Source organism: Jaculus jaculus, chromosome 7, assembly GCF_020740685.1.
Source record: "Jaculus jaculus isolate mJacJac1 chromosome 7, mJacJac1.mat.Y.cur, whole genome shotgun sequence".
NCBI lineage: Eukaryota > Metazoa > Chordata > Mammalia > Rodentia > Dipodidae > Jaculus > Jaculus jaculus.
Genome location: NC_059108.1, coordinates 147,930,134 through 147,957,657, shown reverse-complemented (window position 1 = coordinate 147,957,657; position 27,524 = coordinate 147,930,134). Strand labels below are relative to the sequence as shown.

The 27,524-nt window shown below is 49.2% G+C and overlaps 1 protein-coding gene across 1 annotated transcript in view; it reads left to right on the top strand.

The window, feature by feature from the left end:
- Dync1h1 (dynein cytoplasmic 1 heavy chain 1) overlaps nucleotides 1–27,294 on the top strand; it is a 75,876-nt gene extending 48,582 nt beyond the window's left edge. Inside the window, exons 42-78 of the mRNA XM_045153897.1 lie at nucleotides 1,187–1,350; nucleotides 5,351–5,480; nucleotides 8,432–8,565; nucleotides 9,024–9,138; nucleotides 9,235–9,396; nucleotides 9,478–9,692; nucleotides 9,794–9,998; nucleotides 11,511–11,684; nucleotides 11,779–11,898; nucleotides 12,093–12,213; nucleotides 13,235–13,430; nucleotides 13,957–14,074; nucleotides 14,863–15,078; nucleotides 15,629–15,841; nucleotides 15,976–16,103; nucleotides 16,432–16,585; nucleotides 17,582–17,728; nucleotides 17,823–17,973; nucleotides 18,182–18,435; nucleotides 18,515–18,649; nucleotides 18,745–18,839; nucleotides 18,989–19,163; nucleotides 19,443–19,518; nucleotides 20,604–20,764; nucleotides 20,996–21,107; nucleotides 21,189–21,249; nucleotides 21,345–21,468; nucleotides 21,863–21,976; nucleotides 23,327–23,497; nucleotides 23,696–23,913; nucleotides 24,012–24,115; nucleotides 24,872–25,083; nucleotides 25,476–25,629; nucleotides 26,135–26,277; nucleotides 26,389–26,557; nucleotides 26,684–26,811; nucleotides 26,928–27,294. Coding sequence (XP_045009832.1) covers nucleotides 1,187–1,350; nucleotides 5,351–5,480; nucleotides 8,432–8,565; nucleotides 9,024–9,138; nucleotides 9,235–9,396; nucleotides 9,478–9,692; nucleotides 9,794–9,998; nucleotides 11,511–11,684; nucleotides 11,779–11,898; nucleotides 12,093–12,213; nucleotides 13,235–13,430; nucleotides 13,957–14,074; nucleotides 14,863–15,078; nucleotides 15,629–15,841; nucleotides 15,976–16,103; nucleotides 16,432–16,585; nucleotides 17,582–17,728; nucleotides 17,823–17,973; nucleotides 18,182–18,435; nucleotides 18,515–18,649; nucleotides 18,745–18,839; nucleotides 18,989–19,163; nucleotides 19,443–19,518; nucleotides 20,604–20,764; nucleotides 20,996–21,107; nucleotides 21,189–21,249; nucleotides 21,345–21,468; nucleotides 21,863–21,976; nucleotides 23,327–23,497; nucleotides 23,696–23,913; nucleotides 24,012–24,115; nucleotides 24,872–25,083; nucleotides 25,476–25,629; nucleotides 26,135–26,277; nucleotides 26,389–26,557; nucleotides 26,684–26,811; nucleotides 26,928–27,056 — 5,598 coding nt within the window. The 3' untranslated portion in view covers nucleotides 27,057–27,294. The remainder of the gene's footprint in view (nucleotides 1–1,186; nucleotides 1,351–5,350; nucleotides 5,481–8,431; nucleotides 8,566–9,023; nucleotides 9,139–9,234; nucleotides 9,397–9,477; nucleotides 9,693–9,793; nucleotides 9,999–11,510; nucleotides 11,685–11,778; nucleotides 11,899–12,092; nucleotides 12,214–13,234; nucleotides 13,431–13,956; nucleotides 14,075–14,862; nucleotides 15,079–15,628; nucleotides 15,842–15,975; nucleotides 16,104–16,431; nucleotides 16,586–17,581; nucleotides 17,729–17,822; nucleotides 17,974–18,181; nucleotides 18,436–18,514; nucleotides 18,650–18,744; nucleotides 18,840–18,988; nucleotides 19,164–19,442; nucleotides 19,519–20,603; nucleotides 20,765–20,995; nucleotides 21,108–21,188; nucleotides 21,250–21,344; nucleotides 21,469–21,862; nucleotides 21,977–23,326; nucleotides 23,498–23,695; nucleotides 23,914–24,011; nucleotides 24,116–24,871; nucleotides 25,084–25,475; nucleotides 25,630–26,134; nucleotides 26,278–26,388; nucleotides 26,558–26,683; nucleotides 26,812–26,927) is intronic.
- The last annotated feature ends 230 nt before the right edge of the window (nucleotides 27,295–27,524 follow it).

Genomic DNA, 27,524 nt, shown 5'->3' with positions numbered 1-27,524 from the left:
TGGAGGCCAAGACAGGAGGATCATGCACTCATGGCTTACCTGGCTGCAAAATGAGCTCCAGGCTAACTTGGGCAACTTAGTGAGACCCTGCTGCAAATAAAATATACAAAGGAGCCAGGCGTGGTGGTGCACACCTTTAATCCCAGCACTTGGGAGGCAGAGGTAGGAGGATCGGTGTGAGTTTGAGGCCACCCTGAGAATACATAGTGAATTCCAGGTCAGCCTGGGCTAGAGAGAGACTCTACCTCAAAAAACCAAAGGAAAAAATATTCATATAAAGAGTTCTGGGGATATAACTCAGCGTTGGAGCACTTGTTAGCAAGTCTAAGACTGAATGTGCGAACCCTAGGTTCAATCTCCTGAAGAAAAAGAAGGAAGACTGGGCTTTGTTATGAGTTCTTCTTGAGCCAAGAGCCTTTCTCTGAGGCACTTGGGAGGTGGAGGTGGAAGGATCAGGAGTTCAAGGCTAACCTCATTCATTCCTAGTGAGCTCAGAGTCAGCCTCCACCATGGCAACCGGCTGCCTGCTTTTTCCAATACGTCTGTCTTGCTCATGGGACTTCCTTAGTTCTTGCCTATCCTAGGCTGCAAGTACTTTCTCTATCACTCATTGATTTTAACTTTTAAGTATTTTCTGAAGAATATCGTTGTTTTATTGTGTAGACATTGAAAACCTTTTAAGACAAGGTCTTTGTCATGTAGCCCAGGCTGGTGCTTCAAAATCAATCATATGTAGTCAAAAATAAACTTAGATTATAAGCGTGTACCACCATGCCCAGTGCTAAATCTTAAAATGTATTTCCACCTAAGGTGAAAAGTTTGGATCTTCCTTTATTCTGAGCAGTGTTTCAATTTTTTGTTATCTATTTGAGAGAGAGAGGTAGAGAGAGAAAATGGGCACACCAGGGCCATCAGTCACTGCAAACGAACTCTACCAGACACATGCTCCACCTTGTGCATCTGGTTTACATGGGTCCTCGGAAATCGAACCTGAGTCCTTTGGCTTCAGAGGCAAACACTTTAACCACTAAACTATCTTTCCGGCCCTGCTTTAAAGGGTGTTTGCTAGTTCACATTCCAGGTCTACAGGCTTTATGTTTAATATAAAAATGCTTTGCAGCGCTTCACCTTAACCACTTTTGCACATGTTAGATGCTTACATAATCTCCCCTTTTCTCTCCTGCAGGAGAGATTCACACAAGACACACAGCCCCACTATATCTACTCACCCCGTGAGATGACTAGGTGGGTGAGAGGGATCTTTGAAGCACTGAGGCCCCTGGAGACTCTGCCCGTTGAAGGCCTCATTCGTATTTGGGCACATGAAGCCCTTCGTCTCTTCCAGGACAGGTAAGGAGAGCCCAGGGATCCTGGTTAGATTCTCCCCTATTTGCCTTCTGTGACTATCTGCACTGGCATCCATGAGAGGCCAGCCTGCCTATGCAGGAGCTAAGAGGTGCTCACAGTGGACAGGAGAGACATTGTGGACATCCTTGCATCTTGACTTGGAAGTATAATAGATCACAGTGCCCTAAGATTTCCCATCCTTATCTGTGACTGATTGGATAAGGTCCTGTAGTAAGCCTTTAACTGGCTAGCAGGTACACCTGCTCCCTTCCTGCTGCTGACTTTGTCAAGGCATAGCGTTCACTGGCATTGTAAATTGCTTTCCAACTCCAGCTCTGTCCCACCACCCTCAGTCTGCTCTCAGCAGTGGAGCTGTTCCGTTATGTCTGGGTCCTTGGCTTCCCTTTCACCCTGTGAGTTAGGTGGCCAGTGCTGGGGGAGGATTACAGGGGCTGAGTACTGAAGGTTGGCACTAGGAGCTCCCCAGTTGAGTCACAGCATGCGTCTTACAGCTCAGAGTTGTTCCTCTCAGCTTTCAGAGTGCCTTGAAAATTATGTTCCAGATGTCATCATTGTTGTTTCAGCTTCTCAAAGTAGGGTCTTGCTCTAGCCCAGGCTGACCTGCATTTAGACTCAGTCTGGCCTTGAACTCACATCAGTCCTCCTACCTCAGCCTCCCAAGTGCTGGGATTAAAGGTGTGCGCCACCACGACTGAGGGAGAGAGAGAATGAGAACGGGCACTCTGCACCCTGCAGCTGCTGCAAATGAATTCTAGCCACATGTGCCACTGTGTGCGTCTGGATTTATGTGGGCACTGGGGAATTGAACCTGGGTCATTGGGCTTTGCAGGCAAGCTCCTTAATTGCTAAGCCATCTCTCCAAACCCCTGTTTGTTTGTCTTTTCTACATAGGATCTCACTCTAACCTATGCTGACCCGGAATTCATTATGTAATATCTCAGGGTGGCCTTGAACTCATGGTAATCCTCCTTTCTCTGCCTCCAAGTATGCGCCACCATGCCAAGATTGTTTGTTTGCTTGGTTTTTCAAGGTAGAGTCTCCCTCTAGCCCAGGCTGACCTAGAATTCACTATGTAGTCTCAGGGTGGCCTTGAACTCACAGCGATCCTCTACACCTCTACTTCCCTAGTGCTGGGATTAAAGGCATGTGCCCAACAATTGTTTGTATTTTTTCAAACAATGTTTCTAGCCCAATCTAGTCTTGAACTCTAAGTAGACAAGGATAATTTCAAATTACTGGTCATCTTCTACCCCACTTTTTAAAATTTTTATTTATTTATTTGAGGGAGGGAGAGAGAGAATAGGTGCTCCAGGGCCTCCAGCCACTGCAAACAAACTCCAGACACGTGCCTCCCCTTGTGCATCTGGCTTACATGGGTCTTGGGGAATCAACCGGGGGGGGGGGGGGCTCCTTTGGCTTTGCAGCCAAATGTTTTAATCGCTAAGCCATCTCTCCAGCCCTTCTCCCCAGTTTTATGCAGTACTGGGAATAGAATCCAGGGTCTTACATGCTTGTACAGGAAAGCACTCTACCAGCTGGCCTACGTCTCCAGTCCATTTTGAATGCGCACATATGTGCAGATGAGTGTGTCCTAGTGCGTATGTGCAGAGGCCAGAGAACAGTGCCACGTGTTCTCCTGTGTAGCTCTTCTGCCATATTTCCCTGAGCCAGAGCTTCTCACTGGACCCGGAGCTTCTTGTTTTTCCTCTGCCCTTCCCCTTACTCCCACCAGTGCTGGGGTTATAGGTGTGCACAGCCATGCCTGGAGTTTTGGTTTTTCAAGGTAGGCTCTCACTCTAGCTCAGGCTGACCTGGAATTCACTATGTAGTCTCAGGATGGCTTCGAACTCATGGTGACCCTCCTACCTCTGCCTCCTAAGTGGTGGGATTAAAAGCGTGAGCCACCACAATGTCTGGCTAGCCTTTTTTTTTTTTTAATTTTTTAAAAAAATATTTATCTGGGGCTGGAGGAATGGCGTAGTGGTTAAGGTATTTGCCTGCAAAGCCAAAGGACCCAGGTTTGATTCCCCAGGACCCACATAAGCCAGATGCGTAAGGTGGCACATGAGTTTGTTTGCAGCAGCTGGAGTTCCTGGTGTACCCATTCTCTCCTTCTCTGTTTGTCTCTTTCTCTCTCTCATAAATAATTTTTAAAAATTAAAAAACAAATAGCTGGGTGTGGTGGCACATGCCTGAAATCTCAATACTTGGGAGGCGGGGGTAGAAGGATCACTGTGAGTTAAGGCCACCCTGAAATGATTACATAGTGAACTTCAGGTTAGCCTGGGCTAGAGCAAGTCCCTACCTCAAAAAAAAAAAAAAAAAAAATTAAAAAAACAACAAAGAAAATTAAAAAACAAATCACTGGGCTGGAGAGATGGCTTAGCAATTAAGTGCTTACCTGTGAAGCCTAAGGACCCCAGTTCGAGGCTCAGTTCCCCAGGACCCACATTAGCCAGATGCACAAGGGGGTACACACAGCTGGAGTTCGCTTGCAGTGGCTGGGCGCCCTGACGTGCCTATTCTCCCCCCCCCATCCTCCCTCCCTCCCTCCTTCTCTCTGCCTCTTTCTCTGTCACTCTCAAATAAATAAATAAAATAAGCAAAAAATATTTTAAAACACCAAAACAAATCACTGGGCGTGGTAGCACACGCCTTTAATCCCAGCACTTGAGAGGCCAAGGTAGGAGGATCACTATGAGTTTGAAACCAGCCTGGGACTATAGAGTGAGTTCCAGGTCAGCCTGGGCTAGACTGATGCTCCTTCCCTATTTGTATCCCCTTGATGCTTCCATAGTATGTAGACTCGATCATCTGGTTTTAGCAGACTTAGAAACATAATGTGAGCTGAGTTTGACGATGTGTACTTATGATCCCATAAACTTAGGAGGCTGAGGTGGGGATTACTTAAACACAGTTTAAGACTAGTCTGAGCAACATAGACCCTGTCAAAGAAAAAAAGAAGAGAAAAGAAAAAGAAACCAAATTTGTTTCCAGTTCTTTTTAAAATATGTTTTACTTGCAAGACAAGAGGAGAGTATGTATGGGTGCTTAGGCACTCCCCAGTATCATGATGCTACAAACAAACTCAAAACTCGTGTGCTGGCTTTATGTGGGTAGTGGGAAATTGAACCCTAGTAGGCAGCAAGCAAGCACCTTTACCCACTGAGCCACCACCCCAGCCCAGACATGTAACCTAGGCTGGTCTCCTGATTCTCCTTCACCTCTTTTTAGCAAGTGTGTACCACCACAATCTAACCAGCATGGACGGTTGGTTTGTTTTAGGCAGTCTCACTGTAGTTCACGCTGACCTGGAATTCACTCTATAACCCAGGCTGGCCTCAAACTCACAACAATCCTCCAACCTCAGCCTCCTGAGTACTGGGATTAAAGGCAAGTGCCACCACCATACCCACCTTTCCTTTCCATTTTTAATATTTTGTTTACTTATTTGACAGAAAAAGAGGGAGCGAATGGGCATGCCAGTGTCTCTAGCCACTACAAACGAACTCTAGACGCATGTGCAAACGTGGGTCCTTTGGCTTTGCAGGCAAACACCTTAACTGCTAAGCCATGCCTTCAGCCCCTAGAGGAGTGGGGTTTTTTGTTTGTTTTTTGGGTTGTTGTTTTTTTTATTTTTATTTTTATTTTTTTGCGGTTTTTCGAGGTAGGGTCTCACTGTAGCCCAGGCTGACCTGGAATTCACTATGTAGTCTCAGGGTGGTATTGAACTCTCTATGATCTTCCTACCGCCGCCTCCCAACTGCTAGAATTAAAAGAGGAGTATTTTTTAATGTCATGGTGTTGTAGTTTGGGTTTTTACTTTTACCACCAGAACCTCAGATCACTTAAGCAGTCCTACATTTAGCCTCCAGTTGTATTAAGAGAAGCTGAGTGAGGAGGACTGCACACCGCCCCGCCACACAGGCTGCTCTCTCCCAGGCCTCTGCAGCTAACACGCGTGCCGCTCTCCTTTTAACAGGCTCGTGGAGGATGAGGAACGTCGCTGGACTGACGAAAATATTGACATGGTTGCTCTGAAGCATTTCCCTAACATAGACAAAGAGAAGGCCATGAGTCGGCCCATCTTATATAGCAACTGGTTGTCCAAGGTAACATGTTCTTTGCTGGCTGACCCTTTGCTTTGAAGGAGCCTCTAGTTAGAAATCTGGGGGCTAGGGCTCATTTGGTAGGGTTTACCCCTTACATGCATGAGGTCATGGATTCAATACCCAGCACCAAAAGTTTAAAATTAAAAAAAACTTGACGCTGTGGTTACAGTGCTGAGCACAGAGCATTTGGTGGCTGGGGAGAAAGCCAGGAGGCATCTGTCTACCCAGGTACACGCACAGGTACTGCAGGAGCAGATCTACCCTGGGAAGGTGTTCTAGTGAAAGACGCCTCTGCTTCGCATTGCCTCTACACTGCTCACACTTATCAAGGCAGTTGTAAGTGATGCATACAAGGTCTCTTTCTTTCTAAGAAAATTTTCATGCATTTGTATGTAAAGTAAATGGCTGGGGGATTAAACCCAGAATAGCAGGCTTTGCCAAAAAGCACCTTTAACAGCTGAACCACATCTTCAGCCTCCTTATGAAATATTTCTTAGTGCTAAAATGTTGGTGACATTTCCAGAATACCTGAGAATTGTCCTTTTTCTGTAAAAGAGATGAAGAAACTTTACTAAACTGCATTCGTGTTGCACATACCATGCAGAGAACACCAGTAATGACCAGAAGCTTCCTAACTGGGAAAAGAAAGGGACAAAGCGAACCGCTCATGCCGGCAGGTCTGTGACAGAGAGGACCTGCGTGTTGGATCTCAGGAGTTACAAGATAGTAGCTCAGTCATAAGATGGCAGCGGTAGAACATGTGCACAGGGTTGCAGGACCCAGAAGCAGCTTATGGGAAGAAAGGGTTGATTTCAGGCTTACAGATTCCAGGGGAAGTGTAACCATACATCCATAACAGAGAGCCAGCATGAGCTGACTGAACACACACCTAGAGCTGGGCTCAAGTCGTACTCCCAGTGACACACCTCCAGCAGGACTCCACCTGCTGGAGACTACTTAGGAAGCTTAATCAAAAATACCTGAGGGGGACTGGGGAAATGCCTTGGAGGTTATGGCATTTGCCTGTGAAGCCTAAGGACCCAGGTTCAATTCCCCAGGACCCACGTAAGCCAGATGCACAAGGGGGCAAACGTCTCTGCAGTTCCTATGCAGTGGCTGGAGGCCCTGGAGTGCCCCTTCTCTCTGTTTCTTTTTCGCTCATAAATAAATAAATAAAATATTTTAAAAAGAAATAAAGGTGTGTGCCACCATGCTTGGCCAAAGGGGGGAAAAAAGTTTAAAAAAAAAAAAACCTGAGGTACAATCTGGACGTGTTGGTGCACGCCTTTAATCCCAGCACTTGGGAGGCAGAGATAGAAGGATTGCCTTGAGTTCGAGGCTACCCTAAGACTACATCATGAATTTTAGGTCATCCTGGGCTAGAGTGACACCCTACCTCGAAAAAAAAAAAAAAACAATTCCTGAGATAGGGGCTGGGGCAATGGCTTAGCAGTTTAGCAGTTAAGGTGTTTGCCTGCAAAGCCAAAGGATCCCATTTGACTCTCCAGGACCCACGTAAGCCAGATGCACAAGGAGGCACATACGTCTGGAGTTCATTTGCAGAGGCTAGAGGCCCTGGTGCACCCATTCTCTCTTCCCCTCTCTCTCTGTCTCTTTCTCTCAAAAAAATAAATAAAATACATTTTTTTAAAATACCTGAGGTAGCTAGATATAGTGATACACAACTTTAATTCCAGCACTTGGGCAGCAAAGGCAAGAGGATCACTTAAACCCAAGAGATCAAGATCATCCTGGACAACATAGTGAGATCCCATATGTGTGTGTGTGTGTGTGTGTGTGTGTGTGTGTGTGTGTGTGTGTGTGTATATATATATATAAAATATATGTATATGTATATATATTACATCATAATACATGCATACATATTAGATGATAGGTAGGTAGATACCTCATGTCATCAAGGAGGGCCTGCCTACCAGAGGGGTGACAGCAGCTAGAAATAGCAAAGTAGATAGATGTGTCAGTGTCAGTGGAATTTTCTGTACTCCAGACTCTAGTACCCATCCTCTTGCAGGAAACACTACCTATCGGTTTGTCTTTTCATAGGATCTTTTTTTGTTTGTTTGTTTGTTTTTATTTATTTGACAGCGACAGACAGAGGAAAAAAGCCAGATAGAGAGAGAGAGAATGGGCGCACCAGGGCCTCCAGCCACTGCAAACGAACTCCAGATGCATGCGCCCCCTTGTGCATCTGGCTTACGTGGGTCCTGGGGAATCAAGCCTCAAACCGGGGTCCTTAGGCTTCACAGGCAAGCGCTTAACTGCTAAGCCATCTCTCCAGCCTGGATCTTATTTTTTTTAATTGATTTATTTATTTATTTTTGGTTTTTTGAGGTAGTCTCATGCTAGCCCAAGCTGACCTGGATTTTACTATGTCATCTCAGGCTGGCCACAAAGTCAAAGCAATCCTTCTACCTCTGCCTCCCAAGTGTTGGGATTAAAGACATGTGCCACCATGCCCAGCTCATAGGACCTTATTTTGAAGCAAGGTCTCACTCTAGCCAAGGTTGACCTGGCACTCACTCTGTTGCCCAGGCTGGTCTCAAACTCATGGTGATCCTCCCAAGTACTGGCATTAAAGGCATGCACCATCACACCTGGCATAGGACCTTTTGAAGAGCAAACATTCTGAGGCTGGGATGATGGCTCAGCCAGTTAAGTGCTTATGAGCTGAGAGAGAATAGGTGGCCTACTGCCATTGCAAACAAACTCCAGATATATGTACCTCTTTGTGCATCTGGCTTTACATAGGTACTGGGGAATTGAACCTGAGCCATTTCCCCACCCCAGGTGGTTTCTTTTAAGTAATAATTTATTTGCCTTTTTCTGCAGAATTACATCCCAGTAGACCAAGAAGAGCTAAGAGATTATGTCAAAGCTAGGCTGAAAGTCTTCTGTTAAGTAATAATTTATTTGCCTTTTTTCTGCAGGATTACATCCCAGTAGACCAAGAAGAGCTAAGAGACTATGTCAAAGCTAGGCTAAAAGTCTTCTATGAAGAAGAACTTGATGTTCCGCTGGTCTTGTTCAATGAAGTACTAGACCATGTGCTCAGGATTGACAGGTGAACTCTGTTCTTGCCCCAGTCCTCACCTGAGTATGTGTGTGGAGTTACACGAGCATCCTGTCCTCCCCACACCTACCTCAGCCCTTCTGCCAAGCTCCTGACCTTTCTGTTCTTTTTCAGTCCACCTTCACTGGCCAAACTTTCATTCCAAGAACGTCATTCTTCCTTCCCTAGCTCTGTAGGCCTTATACTAGTTAGGGCCCTTTAGCTTTCTGGTAAAGTTGAGTTCATGTCTCCCATATTATCAGAGTCTGGAGAGCAGGCCACGTCATACTACTCTTTGTATCCCCCATAAACCTGGCATGTGTCAATTGCTCACCAAATGCTGTAATGTGCAAATTCAAATTAAGACATACTCAAAATGTAACCATCATCCTAAAGAAAGTCTTAAGACGTGAATGTCCAGTGAGGAGAAAAGCACAAAAGCCTTACACTTGGCTCTGTCGGTGTTTCAGAATATTCCGTCAACCTCAAGGCCACCTGCTGCTGATCGGAGTCAGTGGAGCAGGAAAAACCACGCTGTCTCGTTTTGTCGCCTGGATGAATGGCTTGAGTGTGTACCAGATTAAGGTCAGTCGAGTCGCCTCTTAGTCCCTGCAGTGGGCTCTTGATTCCTGGTGTAGCTGTTGCATGAGAAGAGACCTAACTCGCCCATTGCTTCTGTAGGTCCATAGGAAGTACACAGGGGAAGACTTTGATGAAGATCTCCGGACAGTATTGAGACGTTCTGGCTGTAAAAATGAAAAGATAGCATTCATAATGGATGAATCCAATGTTTTAGACTCTGGATTCCTGGAGAGAATGAATACCCTTCTGGCCAACGGGGAGGTAATTAACAGTATGCTATACCGTGTTGTGTGGCCCTGAGTTACAGGACCCATGAGTCACAGTGATGTCCACCCCCAACAGGTTCCTGGGCTCTTTGAAGGAGATGAGTATGCCACTCTGATGACACAGTGCAAAGAAGGAGCCCAAAAGGAAGGTCTGATGCTGGACTCGCATGAGGAGCTCTATAAGTGGTTCACCAGCCAGGTGATCCGCAACCTGCACGTCGTGTTCACCATGAATCCTTCCTCAGAGGGGCTCAAGGACCGTGCGGCCACTTCGCCAGCCCTTTTCAACAGGTAATGCTGACACTTGCTGGCCCTAGGTCCAAGCATCTTGCTTCCTTCTGAGCATAGACCCTCTCTTGGGAGCTGGTTCAAGATGAAGGCCTCTTTTTCAGGTGTGTGTTGAATTGGTTTGGTGACTGGTCCACTGAAGCGCTGTATCAAGTTGGCAAAGAATTCACCAGTAAAATGGACCTGGAGAAGCCAAACTATATTGTGCCTGATTACATGCCTGTTGTATATGATAAACTTCCCCAGCCCCCTTCACACCGGGAAGCAATCGTAAACAGCTGTGTGTTCGTGCATCAGACTCTGCACCAGGTGGGTTCAGCTTGAGCATCGTGTGCAAAGCAGAGGGACCATGTGCATTAAAACTGAACAAAGCCAGACCTTGAGGAGCCTCTTACTGGACTCTAGTCACTGCCAGAGAAATGCTTGTCACTCACGTCTGTAGTGTCATACATCCTTGTCACAGACTGAATTCTGGAGTCTTCTGACCCTTAAGTGCTCCCACGAGTTCTGCCTCTGTAAAGCCATCTTCCCTTCTACATTGTGTACCCACGCCTGTTCCCTCCTCTAGCCCAAGGCTTTCAGGCCCTGTGAGTCTTTGATACTGCTACTCAGCATTGAATTGTACTGAACCCTCCGTGAACCTCCATAGACTATGTGGAAATGGCAGGGGGGGCTGTTGCCAGTAAACCTTAATTGCCAGGCTGCACCTCAGAATCATGCAGAGGCCAACTCTGACCTGCTGACCTTGGTTTGCCAACCCTGGTTATAGAAAATTTCTGGTAGGTGAATCTAGTCTACTGCTAGGAAATCCGTGGGTGGCCTGACACTCAGTGCTTCCACAGCCATCTCAGTTGCCCAGCTTTAGACATCTAGCTAGGCAGCAACCAGGGCCATTTATCATATAAGCATAATAATATTTTCACGATGAAAATACACAATAAAAAATAGAGCACCCAGCACTCGGGAGGCAGAGGTAGGAAGGATCGCCATGAGTTCAAGGCCACCCTGAAACTCCATAGTGAATTCCAGGTCAGTCTGGGCCAGAGTGAGACCCTACCTTGAAAAACCAAAAAAAAAAAAAGCGGAGCCAGGCATAGTGGCATATGCCTTTAATCCCAGCACCTGGGAGACTGAGATAGGAGGATTTCTGTGAGTTTGAGGCCACCCTGAGATGACTAGTGAATTCCAGGTCAGCCTGAGATAAGACCCTACCTCAAAAAACTTAAAAAAAAAAAAATAGTAGATGGGCCTGGGAGAGATGGCTTAGAATTTAAGGCGTTTGCCTGCAAAGGAAAAGGACTCAGGTTTGATTCTCCCAAACCCTTGTAAGCCAGATGCACAAGGGGCCACATGCATCTGGAGTTCATTTACAGTGGCTGGAGTCCCTGGTGCATCCATTTTCTTTCTCTCTCTCTCCCTCTCTCAAATAAATAAACAAAAATATATTTAAAAAAAAAAAAACAAAACAGTAGAGCAGAGCAGGCCTGGCTCTCTAGCTTCGGTATGTATGCATTGCCTGTACCCAGCACCCAGAAGGCTGAGTCAGAGAAATTTTGAGTTCCAAGCCAGCCGCGTTTACATAGTAGGACACTACCTTAAACAGAAAAAAGAAAGCAGAAAAATTTCCCTCAAGATTGGCATCATCCCCATCCTAGGCTTTTGGAAAACCTGTAAGCGGCTGAGCAGAGGCCATCTGGTGTGCCCCAACTTCCAACAGTGAAGCTCTTGTCCCCGGTCACACTGCAGGCTGACCAGGTGGGACGGTTGACAATAGATCAGAGCTTCCTGGAGACTGAAGAGATCAACTTTCTTTTCTAAAAGGCTAATGCTCGCCTGGCAAAGCGAGGTGGCAGAACGATGGCCATCACGCCTCGCCACTACCTGGACTTCATCAATCACTACGCCAACCTGTTCCACGAGAAGCGCAGTGAGCTGGAGGAGCAGCAGATGCACCTGAATGTTGGGCTCAGAAAAATCAAGGAGACAGTGGACCAGGTGGGCACAGCACAGGCCTCACTGCTGGCAGTGCTGCAGTGGGACCCAAGTGGGCAGTTGTGTGTCTCTTCCCACTGTGGTTCATGTTCTGTAGGTAGAAGAACTACGCCGCGATTTGAGGATAAAGAGCCAAGAGCTGGAGGTGAAGAACGCAGCAGCCAATGACAAGTTGAAGAAGATGGTGAAAGACCAACAAGAGGCTGAGAAGAAAAAGGTGTGTCCTGTCACGCCTGGCAGCCATGGCCTTCCCTCCGGGCACATTCAGTCTGATGGTTCGAAATGAGCTTGAGCGGTCAGTGGGTAGCAGAATGTGTGGCGTGTGTTGGCAAGTGGGGAGTGCTGTTGAGGATTCACTCAGCGGGTCACCAGTGCTGGACCCACACATGCAAAGCTGTTTTTCCTTTCTAGGTCATGAGCCAGGAAATCCAGGAGCAGCTGCACAAGCAGCAGGAGGTGATCGCAGACAAGCAGATGAGCGTCAAAGAGGATCTGGATAAGGTGGAGCCTGCTGTCATCGAGGCCCAGAACGGTGTGTAAATGCTGGGCTTTGCCCCATTGGACACATTAGGGTCAGAACTTGCGGTTAAGCTTCCCTCTGGGGTCTTGGTGGTGTGTTTCAAAGGCCACTTTGTCAGCCTGTGCTGGGTACTTGAGCCAGAATTCTGTAATGCTGATCTGCATTTTACCATGGTGAAGCCCTTCTTTCTAGTAGAGAAAAGCAGCAGAAATAAGCTTTATATTTTGCAGAGCCTGGTGGCAACAGGCCTGTAATCCCAGCTACTCAGGGAGCTAAGGCAGGAAGGAGGAGCTGCCTGGACATCTTAACAAGGCCCCAACTCATAAAGTAAAAATCAACTAGAAATTGATTCAGTTCAGAGGGCAGAGCATACCTAGCATGAACAAGGCCAGGGGTCCCATCCCATTGTAAAAAGTTAGGTTAGCCAGGTGTGGTGGTGCACGCCTTTAATCCCAGCACTTGGGAAGCAGAGGTGGGAGGATCGCCATGAGTTCAAGGCCACCCTGAGACTATATAGTGAATTCCAGGTCAGCCTGGGCTAGAGCGAGACCCTATCTCAAAAAAAAAAAAATTGAGTTGTTATGCTTTTGTTGTTGTTTTACAACTTTGCTTTTTTTTTTATTTTAGTTTATTTATTTATTAGAGAGACAGAGAGAGAGAGAATGGGTGCATCAGGCCCTCTAGCCACTGTAAACAAACTCCAGACACATGTGCCACCTTTATGCATCTGGCTTTAAGTGGGTACTAGGGAATTGAACCTGGGTCCTTTGTCTTGGCAGGCAAGTTCCTTAACTGCTAAACCATCTCTCCAGTCTGCTTTTTGGTGGTGTTTGGTTTTTCAAGGAAGTCTCACTCTACTGCAGGCTGATGTAGTCTCAGGGTGTCCTTGAACTCATGGCAATCCACCTACCTCTGCCTCTCTAGTGCTGGGATTAAAGGCGAGCGCCACCACGCCCAGCTAAAACTTTATGTGAGTGGTGGTCCATCACACTTACTGTGCTCTGTCTCCCCGTCCTGCCCATCTGCTTCTCAGCTGTGAAGTCCATCAAGAAGCAGCACCTGGTGGAGGTGCGGTCCATGGCTAACCCTCCTGCTGCCGTGAAGCTGGCCCTGGAGTCCATCTGCCTGCTGCTGGGCGAAAGCACCACAGACTGGAAGCAGATCCGCTCCATCATCATGCGCGAAAACTTCATCCCCACCATCGTCAACTTCTCTGCCGAGGAGATCAGGTGGGGAGGTGGATGATGGTGGTAGGAGGGTTCCTCTTCTCCTACAGCACATTCTGCAGCTGCGGTCCCAAGGGAGCAGTTCAGTCATCTCTGATATGCCCTACACCAGAAGGCGGTGAGGGTTACATATCTTCCAGGTGCCTTTCTAGGCCATTGACCCTTGGAAGAAGTCAGAGTTCTTCCTGTGCATGTTTCTGAGGTTTTGTTCCAATCTCCTCACCTGTGCCAGCAGTCTATTCCATCCCTGCAAGTAGTTATGGGTGCTATGGGGCACTACCCCTTGCTGAAGTCAGAGCAAGTGTTCTCATCTGCACAGGAACTGGCCCTGGCCCTGGCCCTGAAGTCTGTCTCCTGTCGGGTGAGGACAGGATTCCCTCAGCAGCATTGCCAGCTTCCACCTGAGAACAGTCTCATCTTCCGGGGCAGTTAGATGGCAGCTGGCTGTGGCCCTATACATTTTGATTTCACAAAAACATTACTTTTGTCCTGCATGTAGATGCTAAGAAATAAAATTCCTCATTCACAGTGATGCCATAAGGGAAAAAATGAAGAAAAACTACATGTCCAATCCCAGTTACAACTACGAGATTGTCAACCGGGCTTCCCTGGCTTGTGGCCCCATGGTGAAATGGGCAATTGCACAGGTAATTATAGGCAGGGCTCTAACATCTCATATATAGCCCAGACTGGCCTCTAATTCACTAATCTTGAATTTCGGATCCTCCTGTTCATCCTTCCAAATGCTAGAATTACTAGGCATGAGATGAGCCACCACACCTAGTGTTGTGTTGTGTTGTGTTGTGTTTTGTTTTATCTCACTCTAGCCCAGGCTGACCTGGAATTCACTTTGTAGTCTCAGGATGGCCTCAAACTCACAGCGATCCTCCTATCTCAGCCTCCCAAGTGCTGGGATTAAAGGTGTACACCACCATGCCCAACAAAATATAATATTGGAAATTTTTATTGTTGTTTTTGTTTATTGTTTTTTGACATCTTATATATTTATTGGAGAGAGAAAAATAAGCAGATAGAATGAGCACACCTAAGCCTCTAGCCCACTGCAAATGAACTCAAACACATGTACCACCCTGTTCATCTGGCTTACATTGGTACTGGGGAATCTAAGCTGGGTCCTTTGGCTTTACAGGCAAGCACCTTAACCACTCAGCCATTCCTCCAGCCCTTTTTTTTTTTGTTTGTTTGTTTGCGGTAGAGTCTCACTCTAGCCAAGGCTGACCTGGAATTCACTGTGTAGTCTCAGGGTGGCCTCAAACTCACTACAATCCTCTTACCTCAGGCTCCCAAGTGCTGGGATTAAAGGTGTGTGCCATCACGCCCAGCCTGGCTTTATTTTTCTAATAATGCGTTTCATCTTCACACATGTCCTTATACTTTGTTCTGGCTGCTTGTAACAACCCTCCTGCCCTCCCAGCTGAATTACGCAGACATGTTGAAAAGAGTGGAGCCTCTGCGGAATGAGCTGCAGAAGCTGGAAGACGACGCCAAGGACAACCAGCAGAAAGCCAACGAGGTGGAGCAGATGATCCGCGACCTGGAGGCCAGCATCGCCCGCTACAAGGAGGAGTATGCCGTCCTCATCTCCGAGGCCCAGGCCATCAAGGCAGACTTGGCAGCTGTCGAAGCAAAAGTAAGCGGGTGGCCTTGCCCCTCACTGTGGTGTAGCCTGAGAGTCCAGTCATGTAGGACGTACTCATGGCCTCTCTTGGTGAAACAGAGGTTAGCAGACATTAATTCAGGCTGCGCACGCCTCACTGGATTCCATGAATCAGCTCTGTGTCTGTTGGCCCCCAGCATTTTACTAGACACTTTTCTAAGGGGTCCTGATTAGGATAGATGCTGACTGTACCACCTAAAGCCAGCGTGCCTTTCTTCTCTGCCACCAACTCCAACCTGCCATACTCCACCTTATAGACTATCCATCCCGTCCACTGCAGTCATTCATACACACTTCCATTTTTGCATCCTCAAAATAGGCCATTGGTATTTTCCCTTTGGGCCACACCCAGCTATTCACCTCAAACCTTGCTTGTGCAAGTCTCTCAAGGCTGTGCTCTGTCTTGGGCTTACTCCCTGATGACATTTCACTTGTGCTGGCACACATAATCTGGATCGCCTCACATCAGGAAACCACCTAGCACTGTGTTGGTCCCTGAGCATCTCGTCTGATTCTCCCTTAGGTGAACCGGAGCACTGCTCTTCTGAAGAGTTTGTCCGCTGAACGGGAGCGGTGGGAAAAAACAAGCGAAACCTTCAAGAATCAGATGTCCACCATTGCTGGGGACTGCCTCTTGTCAGCTGCATTTATTGCTTATGCAGGCTACTTTGACCAGCAGATGCGTCAGAACCTGTTCACCACCTGGTCGCATCACTTGCAACAGGCCAACATTCAGGTAACAGGCACTCAAGAGATGTGTGACCCATGTGGGCCACGCAGACACCAAGCACTTTGATAGTCTTAGCCCGCGAACAGTCCTTGTGTCGTACAGCTGTGAGGCACAGGGAGATAACTGTCCTCTCCTTTCAGTTCCGAACAGACATCGCAAGGACAGAGTATCTCTCCAATGCCGACGAGCGCCTTCGCTGGCAAGCCAGCTCCTTACCTGCAGATGACCTCTGCACAGAGAACGCCATCATGCTCAAGCGGTTCAACAGGTATGTGCCTCTGGCCAAAGAGGCAGCTAAAATTAGTGTGTGGTCATTGAGAGGAGAGGAATAAATGGGGAGTAGCATGCGAGCAGGCTGTGCTGATAGGGCAGGAATGCAAGGAGTTCTCATTCTCACCTCTTGACAGAATTCTGCTCACCACATTTTTCCAGAATGATAACTGGACTTTAGGCATTTAAGTTGTGTCTGCTTTTTGTGGATCTGGAAATATCTAGAAACCACCTAGATGAGATGGCAGCCTTCCTCCCTCCTGTGTGATTGAGGGCTCTCCTTTCTGCTGAACTTCTAACTGGCTCTTGTGTTGCCTCACCCTCAGGTATCCACTCATCATTGACCCCTCTGGACAGGCCACAGAATTCATCATGAATGAATACAAGGACCGTAAGATCACACGGACCAGCTTCTTGGATGATGCCTTTAGGAAAAATTTGGAGAGTGCTCTGAGATTTGGCAACCCACTTCTCGTCCAGGTTTGTGTGGATCCAGTTCTTCGCCCCTTCAGGGTTAGGGTTACATGCTGTCTCCAAGCACACCTGGTGTGGCCTCAAACTGAATCACACAGCATGGACAAGCACTGAAGGCCTCAGAACTTGGTTGGACTTGGTTTGATGTCAAAAAAGGATGAAACCTTGAGATTATGATTTACAAGTATTAATCCAGCAAGAAGAACATTTGCATTTAAAATTCCACCCCAAGAGTCTAGGCCAGCACTACACAACAGAGCTTCCTGCCATGGTAGGCATATGTTACAGTCTGACATGTCCAGTTCAGTGGGGTTCCCATGAGCCATGTGGTTTTTTAAACAGTTGATTTTGTAGTTTTCATTGGTGGTAGGGATGGAACCCAGGTCATGAAAATAGTAGGCAGGTACTCTGCCACTGAGCTGCATATGTCTCCAGCCTAAGAACTGAATTGTTTTCACAAAAGATCTTACTGTGTACGGCCCAGGCTGACTTCAAATTAAGACCTTCTTGCCTCGGTACCTGAAGTGCTGGAATTACAGACACATTCCATAACACCCAGCTTGAACCCTTATTTCTGGTGATTTCAATTGGGTATCTCTACAGGCAATTCATGTGTGGCAGTCAGAGGACAACCTCAGAGTATTGGTCCTCACCTTTCACCTTTGAGACAGTCTGTCTTACAGTTTGGCCTCTGCAAACACCAGACTGCCTGGCTTTGGAGCTTTGGGGTTCCCCTGACTCTGCCTTCTGTTGCTAAAGGTGCTACTTGTAGCTGGCTTTATGTAGATTCGGAGGATCCACAGTTTGGTTGTCACACTTCCCCAGCACGTGATTTTGACCACTAAGCCATCTTCCCAGCCCATAATTGGAGTTTAATAAGCACGTGAAGCTTGTGGCCATCCCATCTGACAGTATTGGGTCTACGTAGCTAGGTAGCTTCACAGATGTGCTGTCTGGCTGGACTAGGGTACTAACACCTGCTTTTGTCCGTGTGCTGTATAGGATGTGGAAAGCTACGATCCTGTTTTGAATCCAGTACTGAACCGCGAAGTTCGGCGAACAGGAGGAAGAGTGCTGATAACCCTTGGTGACCAGGATATAGACCTGTCGCCATCATTTGTCATCTTCCTGTCCACTCGAGACCCTACTGTAAGCAGTGAGGTGCTCCACACAGGACACAAGACGGTGTTTGGCCTGACAGCAAGATTAACCAACCCGCCTGCTCTGTCATCTGTTTTGGCAGGTTGAGTTCCCACCAGATCTCTGTTCCCGGGTTACTTTTGTGAACTTCACAGTCACCCGCAGCAGTTTACAGAGCCAGTGTCTCAATGAAGTGCTTAAAGCAGAAAGGCCCGACGTGGACGAGAAGCGTTCCGACCTTCTTAAACTTCAAGGTATATGACTTTGAGCAGCTTCCATGTGGTGGGTGCAGGTAGGAGGCTGAACTATAAAGGGCCGTGAGGGTGACCAGGCTCATGGTGACACTTCAGAATGCCTGTCTGGGACTGGGGAGGTGGCTCAGTGGTTCAGTACTTGCTTGGAGAGTGCCTGCCTTCTGAAGTGTCACGTGTTGTAACCAACTGCCTGTCCTGGTCACTTCAGGAGAGTTTCAGCTGCGCTTACGGCAGCTCGAGAAGTCTCTGCTGCAAGCTCTGAATGAGGTGAAAGGGCGCATTCTGGATGATGACACAATCATAACCACCCTGGAGAACCTAAAGCGGGAGGCTGCCGAGGTCACCAGGAAGGTGGAGGAGACCGACATCGTCATGCAGGAGGTGGAGACAGTGTCCCAGCAGTACCTGCCACTGTCCACTGCCTGCAGCAGTATCTACTTCACCATGGAGTCCCTGAAGCAGGTGAGAGAGAGGCCGTGGCACTTGCTGTTGCCAGGGTACAAGACAGGTGACGTGATAGCCCTGCCCTGCTTCCTTCCAGATACACTTCTTGTACCAGTACTCGCTCCAGTTCTTCCTTGACATCTACCACAACGTCCTGTACGAGAACCCAAACCTGAAGGGGATCACCGATCATACCCAGCGCCTCTCCATCATAACCAAGGACCTTTTCCAGGTAGAGAGCAAAAGGCACAGCTGGCTGGCAAGGGGCCATTACAGAAGTGAGAAGTGCTTCTTCCAGATCATCAGTGTTTCCTTTCTTGCCCCTAGGTGGCATTTAACCGAGTGGCGAGAGGCATGCTGCATCAGGACCACATCACTTTCGCCATGCTGCTGGCGAGGATCAAGCTGAAAGGCACGATAGGGTGAGGCCAGCTGCGCTGCCTACTTTCTGGTTGCCCTCTAGCATTCTGTGCCAAAATGTGTTCTCTTGTCCTGTGGCTTTAAATCCTCACTCTGATTTTAGTTGTCAGTCGTATAGAGAGACCTGCCTGACCTGTCTCGCCCTTTGCAGGGAGCCCGCCTATGATGCTGAGTTCCAGCACTTCTTGAGAGGGAAGGAGATCGTGCTGAGTGCTGGCTCCACCCCCAAAATCCAGGGTCTGACTGTGGAGCAGGCAGAAGCAGTTGTGAGGTTGAGCTGCCTGCCAGCATTTAAAGATCTGATCGCCAAGGTTCAGGCAGATGAGGTAACTGTCCTTTTGAATGTTTCAGTGAGAAATGCCACCCTTTTCCTATGATGTTAGCAACAAAGAACTTCACTGCACGTGTATGAAACCCAGGCCATTGTTTGTCCTATGTCAGACCACTGATACGTTTGCCTCGGAGTTCACCCCATGACTGATCTGTCGAGCTCAAGGATAATTCAGAAGACGAGCAAGACCCTGGGCTGCCTCCCAGTACCACACACCAAACAAACAAAAAGATGGTCTCTTTTTTGGTGCTGACATTCTCTGTTTTCTTCATAGCAATTTGGCATCTGGCTGGACAGCAGCTCCCCAGAGCAGACTGTGCCGTACCTCTGGAATGAGGACACACCTGCAAGTGAGTCTCATTACGTTCAGTCCCTGCTGTTCTTCATGGGACTGAAGCTAAAGGAGATAGTATGGTTCCAGGCCAGAAAGTCACTGACTCCCAAGAAAAATATTTGTGTCAAAATTTCAGTCAGGCATGGGATTACACACTTGTAATCCCACTTCTTCAGGTAGCACTGGTAGGAAGGTTACCAGTTCCAGACCAGCTTAGGTGACATAGTAAGACTGTCAAAAAAAGAAAAAGAAAAAAAGGCAGGCGTGGTGGTACATGCCTTTAATCCCAGCACTGGGAGGCAGCAGAGGTAGGAGGATTGCAGTGAGTTTGAGGCCACCCTGAGACTACATAGTGAATTCCAGGTCAGCCTGGACTAGAGAGAGACCCTATGCCTTTGGCGGGGTTGGGGAGGGGGGGAGGACCAGCTGGAGAGATTGCTTAGCGGTTAGGGTACTTGCCTGCAAAGCCAAAGGACCCAGGTTCAATTCTCTAGGACCCATGTAAGCCAGATGCACAAGGTACATGCACCAAGTTCATTTGCAGCAGTTAGAGGCCTTGGTACACACATTTTCTCTCTATATATATATCTGCCTCTTTCTCTTTCTCTCCCTCTCTAATAAATAAAAATAATTTTTTAATAAAAATTTAAATTAAAAAAAAGAGGTGGTCCTCTACTTGCCAGAAAGTGAGGATGAGGCAACAGCATGGATGCACTCCCAGAGGGGAGTGCTGGAACCACAGTTAGGTTCTCAAATCTGTGTTCTGCAGCCAACAGGTATTAGAGTGATGTAAGGATCAACAGTGAGCCAGGTGAGGCAGCACACTCCTGTTGGAATCAACATTAAGGAACAGAGGCAGACAGATCAAGAGTTTAAGGCCACCCTGGGCCACATAGCAAGACTGTGCCTCAGAAAAAGTACTATATAATGCCTTATCGTCAGATTACACCTAGGTGGTAAGATCTTGCTCCTGGGTGTCCATGGTGGCTATAGGGAGCTAGGGACAGGTTCTTCTTGGGCTCAAGAGAAGACTTGTGGGCCGGGGTACTGAGGCGCTGCATGCTTAGCAAGCAGTCCACACAGGTGGGTGTCTCATTTCAGCTCCCATCGGGCAGGCCATCCACCGCCTGCTCCTGATTCAGGCTTTCCGGCCTGACCGCTTGCTGGCCATGGCCCACATGTTTGTTTCCACCAACCTCGGGGAGTCCTTCATGTCCATCATGGAGCAGCCACTTGACCTCACTCACATCGTGGGCACAGAGGTAATGTGATACTGCTTGCCTCCACCCTGTCACCCCGGATGCCATGTCTGCCTTCCCACCCGCAGCTGGTGGCAGCCTGCCTTCTGTTCTGTTCTGCGTTCTGGCCTTAGTCTCCCTCAAAGCTCACCCGCTGCAGACCTCCCTCCCGTCCAGGCGCTCCTTTCTCTTGATAGCTCCTCACTGGCTTCAGACTGAGTCTGCGTCCTCCTCACTTGTCCTCCTCACTTGCAGGTGAAGCCAAACACACCTGTCCTCATGTGCTCTGTGCCTGGTTATGATGCCAGTGGGCATGTCGAGGACCTTGCAGCTGAGCAGAACACACAGATCACTTCAATTGCCATCGGTAAGTTTGCCTGCCAGTTTCATGGGCTTGGTAGCCTTGAACTTCAGGGCTGCCATTGCTTACACTGTTTCCTCGTCCCAGGCTCCGCGGAAGGCTTTAACCAAGCAGATAAGGCGATCAACACTGCTGTGAAGTCGGGCAGGTAGGCCTGATTGGGTTGGCTTGAAAAGCCTGGGCCCCGGGAATTTCGGCGCAGCCCTCGCGTCACGCCGTGCCCTGTCCGTCTCATGTCTGTAGGTGGGTGATGCTGAAGAACGTGCACCTGGCCCCGGGCTGGCTGATGCAGCTGGAGAAGAAGCTGCACTCCCTGCAGCCGCACGCCTGCTTCCGACTCTTCCTCACCATGGAGATCAACCCCAAGGTGAGCGGAGGCTGTGGGCCTCTGGGTGCTGGTGTGAGCTTTCTGTGTAAGCCATGTAAGCTTGGTGGCACACACCTGTAATCCCAGTCCGTGGGAGGCAGAGGCAGGAGAATTTCCATGAGTTCAAAGCCAGCCTGGGCTATAGCAAGTGCCAGACCAGCCAGTGCCAAATACCATGAACAAACCTCAGAAAGGTCACAGGAGCTAGGAGTGGTGGCGCACGCCTTTCATCCCAGCACTCGGGAAGCAGAGGTAGGAGGATCACCGTGAGTTCAAGGCCACCCTGAGACTCCATAGTGAATTCCAGGTCGGCCTGGGCGAGAGAGAGTGAGAGAGCCTACCTCAGGAAAAAAAGAAAAAAAAAAAAGGTCACGGGAGCTGCCGTCTCTCTTAGGTGCCTGTGAACCTGCTGCGTGCGGGTCGCATCTTCGTGTTCGAGCCACCCCCGGGCGTGAAGGCCAACATGCTGAGGACCTTCAGCAGCATCCCAGTCTCTCGAATCTGCAAGGTAAAGATCACACCTCCTGGAGACTCTTTTGCCGGAAAACTCAGGCCTCTGCTTCCCAGCATTGTCACCCTAGGGCATCACACCTTTAGCTTATGTGTCAGCTGCAGGCAGAATTTCCTTCCTGTGCTCAGGTGGAGGAGGCCGTAAACGCCATCATATTGGGCTTCAGGGTGTGGTAAATCCTGAGTGAGTTGGCTCACCCCCAGTGAAGGTGGGACCCAGAATCGTGTCCCAGAATGGGTAGTAGATGAGCCCCCTCCCCATGCAGTGGAGCTGCTCAGAGCTCCTGGGGCCTTGTGACGGCTGCTGCTCGTAGTCGACAGGAGGGGCTGTGGCAAGGCCTGTGTCCATTTGTTCTATTTTATGATCATAAGCACTATTTTTATTTTTATTTTGTTCCGTGATTACCATTTCCTAGTCCACTTTTTTTTTAATTGACAGCTTCCATAATTGTAAACAATATCCCATGGTAATGCCCTCCCTACCCCCCCACTTTCCCCTTTGAAGCTCCATTCTCCATCAGATCCCCTCCCCCTCTCAATCAGTCTCTCTTTTATTTTGATGTTATGATCTTTTCTTCCTCTTACGATGGTCTTGTGTAGGTACTGTCAGGTACTATGAGATCATGGATTTCCAGGCCGTTTTGTGTCAGGAGGAGCACTTTGTAAGGAGTCCTACCCTTCCTTTGGCTCTTACATTCTTTCCACTACCTCTTCCACAATGAGCCATGGAAGGTGTTTTTATTTTATTTTATTTTATTTTTTTCAAGGTAGGGTCTCACTCTAGACCAAGCTAGAACTCTCTTTGTAGTCCCAGGTTGGCCTTAAACTCAGCAATCCTCCTCCTTCTGCCTCCCAAGTGCTGGGATTAAAGGTGTGTGCCATCATGCCCAGCTAGTACACATTTTTAACTTTATTTTTTTTTAATATTTTTTTATTTATTTATTTGAGAGCGACAGACACAGAGAGAAAGACAGATAGAGGGAGAGAGAGAGAATGGGCGTGCCAGGGCTTCCAGCCTCTGCAAACGAACTCCAGGCGCGTGCACCCCCTTGTGCATCTGGCTAACGTGGGACCTGGGGAACCGAGCCTCGAACCAGGGTCCTTAGGCTTCACAGGCAAGCACTTAACCGCTAAGCCATCTCTCCAGCCCTAGTACACATTTTTAGAAAGCTTGCCTTCTATATCATTTTCTAGATCATTCCCAGTGTCATTGGGTCCTCCTGGTGGGTAGAAACATACCGTTCCCCCAGCGACTGCTCCTTTGGGCTTTGCTGGTGCAGGTATTCGCTTCTGAAGTGGTGTCCGTGCTGTGCTCTGATGGTTTGTTCTTGGTCACTTTCCTCACTAGTCTCCCAACGAGCGTGCCCGCTTGTATTTCCTGCTGGCCTGGTTCCATGCCATCATCCAAGAGCGCCTGCGCTATGCACCTCTGGGTTGGTCAAAGAAATACGAATTTGGAGAATCGGATCTGCGATCAGCCTGTGATACTGTGGACACATGGCTTGATGACACGGCCAAGGCAAGTAGACTTTGCCACACCAAAGACCCCAGTGCACATCAGCAGAAAACATAGGAAGGAGGTGCATCAGGTTTGGGGATGGAGCGGTCACGTTGTACCAACTAAAACATGCCAGACAGAAGAGAGTGCCTGTTGGATGTGAGAGACAGACAAATGGCCCCTTTGGGAGGGGTGTGACCTGTCTTCTCCGCACCCCAGGGCAGGCAGAACATCTCACCAGATAAGATCCCATGGTCCGCTCTGAAGACCTTGATGGCACAGTCCATTTACGGCGGGCGCGTCGACAATGAGTTCGACCAGCGTCTGCTCAACTCCTTCTTGGAGCGGCTCTTCACAACCCGGAGTTTCGATAGTGAGTTCAAGCTGGCGTGCAAGGTGGACGGACACAAGGATATCCAAATGCCCGATGGTATCAGGTGCGGCTGCCTCCCAGGGCAGAAGTGATCATGGCGTGGACGTACCTGGTACCTCAGCACTGCCCCTAACTCCAGTTCCAAATGTCCTGCTTTTCCAGGAGAGAGGAGTTTGTACAGTGGGTGGAGCTGCTGCCCGACACCCAAACACCCTCATGGCTGGGCCTGCCCAACAATGCGGAGAGGGTCCTTCTCACTACCCAGGGTGCGTAACTGAGCTGCTGTGCTGTGCTGTGGAATACTCCCCGCCGCCGCCCCCCCCCCCCCAGCCTGCTGGGCAGGGCTGTCACCTCAGGCTGCCTCCTCCCCACCTGTTTTCTCTGTAGTTGGCCTGTAATCCTGACTCCTGACTTAATGGTTATACAGATAAGGGCTGAGTTTTCTGTTCAGCTGGGCTTTGGTGACACTCAGGCTTACAATACTAGTGGGAAGCACAGGCAGGTGGATCAGTACAAGTCCAGTTTCTAAGAGGCAGTACTGCCCAGCAGAAACAGCTTGGCCTTCACCCTTCATGGCTGAGGACAGGACAGGCACTGAGGTGCCTTCAGTCACAGCCAGGCCATGGGCATTTGAGGAATTGTGGCTTGGCATGGACAGAATCCCAGCCACAGTCATGGGTAGACAGATACCAGAAGGATGCCACAGCAGCCAGCTCTGAGTTCACATAGCCAGTAGATGGCCTCCTTCCCACCCTTGGACTGGGTAGGGCTGGGAGGAGCCTCAGTACAGTTTCCTTTTTTTTTAAGAGTGAGAGAATTGGTGCACCAGGGCTTCCAGCCACTGTAATGGAACTGCAGGTGCTGCGCCACCTTGTGCTTCTGGCTTACGTGGGATCTGGGGAGTTGAACATGGGTCCTTAAGCTTTGCAGAGAAGCACCTTAATAACTAAGCCATCAAGTCTTCCTTCCTTTGTGACCCTTGCCTCCCCACCCACACCTGCTGCTGGTTGCGTGTGGTTCAGGCGTGGACATGATCAGTAAGATGCTGAAGATGCAGATGCTGGAGGACGAGGACGACCTGGCCTACGCAGAGACCGAGAAGAAGACCAGGACGGACTCCACGTCCGACGGGCGTCCAGCCTGGATGCGGACACTGCACACCACGGCTTCCAACTGGCTGCACCTCATCCCGCAGACGCTGAGTCCGCTCAAGCGCACAGTGGAAAACATCAAGGTAGATGGCTGGGGGCTGAGGAGTCCTGAGCAAGCTCAGCCACTGGAGGATTGGTTCATGATGTCTGTAGACACAGCCAGCCCCCAGCTTTGAGCAAAGGAAATGGTCCTTTTAGATAGGCTCAGAATATTCTAGGATGGGCCATCATCCAATACCTAGGCAAAAAACGCCCAAACAAGTAGAGCTAGCCTCCTTCCATCAGGAGCTGTTGGCCAGGTGGGAACTATACCAGGTCTCTGGCTCAGTCCTCACAAGTTCTGCTTTAAGATTGGGCTCCAGTGAAGCTGGTGGCAGGTTGTGGATGAGTCTCTTTGACAGAATGTCAGCTGGAGATGGAACTCCATCTTTAGTCATCTGAACTCTGGCCTTCTCTTGTCTTTGAACAACTTTAGGATCCTTTGTTCAGATTCTTTGAAAGAGAAGTGAAGATGGGAGCAAAGTTACTGCAAGACGTGCGCCAGGACCTTGCTGATGTTGTCCAGGTGTGTGAGGGCAAGAAGAAGCAGACCAACTACCTGCGCACACTCATCAACGAGCTGGTGAAAGGTACGGACAGTGCACAGGGCCACCATCCAGCCTGGCCATAGCCATGTCCTTCCAGTCTCCCTTGTGTGCACAGCAGACCCCCTTCTCTCAGGGTGCCTGACAGTGGGCTTTCTAAACACGGGGTAGGTCCATGGCCAGACTGCCATAGCAAGGGTCTGATTGCTTGCCTGCATGTCCCTTGGGGCTGGTTCCCTGAGCTCTGACTAATATCTTCACACAGTGAAGGGAACACACAGTGGATTGGGGCCTCAGCTTTTCCCCTTGGAGTCAAGACCCAAACCACCAGGAACAGTGTGTCACTAGTGTGAACTCCAGTTGTGGCTCACTTAAGCTTCAGTGTGGTCCAAATTACCCCCATGCCACTCCTACCGTGGAAACCACCCTGCAGGCCTGCCTGGGATAGGGGCTGTGGTCTCGTCAGCAGTAGGAGAACTGGTTCTGCCCCCTTCAGCCCCAGGAGAGCTGTCAGAGCTGACAGCCCTGGGGCTTCTGTGCCCTGCTGCAGGGATCTTGCCGCGGAGCTGGTCCCACTACACGGTGCCTGCTGGCATGACCGTCATCCAGTGGGTGTCTGACTTCAGCGAGCGGATCAAACAGCTGCAGAACATCTCACTGGCAGCTGCGTCTGGTGGTGCCAAAGAGCTAAAGGTAGGCCAGCTCATCCTAAAACTCGCGTCGGCAACTCTTGCCCCAGGCTTGACTGAAGCCTCAGGCAGGTCTTCTGACCCAATCTCCCTCCCCTGGGCTGATTTTCCACAGAACATCCACGTGTGCCTGGGTGGCTTGTTTGTGCCCGAGGCCTACATCACTGCCACTAGACAGTATGTGGCCCAGGCCAACAGCTGGTCCCTGGAGGAGCTCTGCCTGGAAGTCAACGTTACCACCTCACAGAATGCCACCCTGGATGCCTGCAGCTTCGGGGTCACGGGTAAGCTGGCCTGTCAGTACTCAGACAGCCATGCAGTGCTGCCCGGTTTGGCTGTATAGAGCCCTGTAAGCAAGGTTGGGTCGCTGTGTCTCCCTTTTAGGCAGGGTCTCTACTTTGTCCTCACAGGTCTGAAACTTCAAGGCGCCACGTGCAATAATAACAAGTTATCACTGTCCAACGCCATCTCCACAGTTCTTCCACTAACACAGCTGCGCTGGCTCAAGCAGACGAATGCTGAGAAAAAGGCTAATGTGGTAAGTGGCCGTTTCCCTTGCCCCCCGGGACTCTGCCACACACCCCATGGTAACTAAGGAAAGCGTGAGCTTTCCATGCCTGGAGCGAGTCAACAGTAAGCACCCCTCTCTCACAGGTGACCTTACCTGTCTACCTGAACTTCACCCGGGCAGACCTTATCTTCACTGTGGACTTTGAAATTGCCACAAAGGAAGATCCTCGGAGCTTCTATGAGCGTGGTGTTGCAGTCTTGTGCACAGAGTAAAACTGAACTTCCCTAGCGTCTCCTTTCTGTACTAGTAAAATTCAGTATTTAACATTTATTCATCCTGAAGCGTTTGGAAGGCTTGGAAGGACTTGTAGAAAGGAAGCAGTTGGTTTGCGTTCGGAGGAAATGGATGGTGCTGAAGGTTGGAGACAATAGACGTTGTAAAGATTAAAGTGTGTGTTTGCAGAGGGCTGACAGCATGGCTTATTTTATGAAATAAAACACTAAGTAAGCATGACCGGCTCCTGCCTCCTGTCTGTCTCAGCTGCAGTCCTGCTCAGGAGTTCTTGGGCCTCATCCAGAAGTGTCTGATGGTGCAGGCTCCTGCCTTCGCTGTGGGCAGGGGCACAGTGTGTGGTTGCCAGGTAGTCCCCAAGGTCAGCCTCCCGCCAGCTGCGCCCCAGCCCTCAGCACCTTGGTCACAGTGGCCGCAGTGCCTGTGAATGAAGACCCGGCACTGCACCG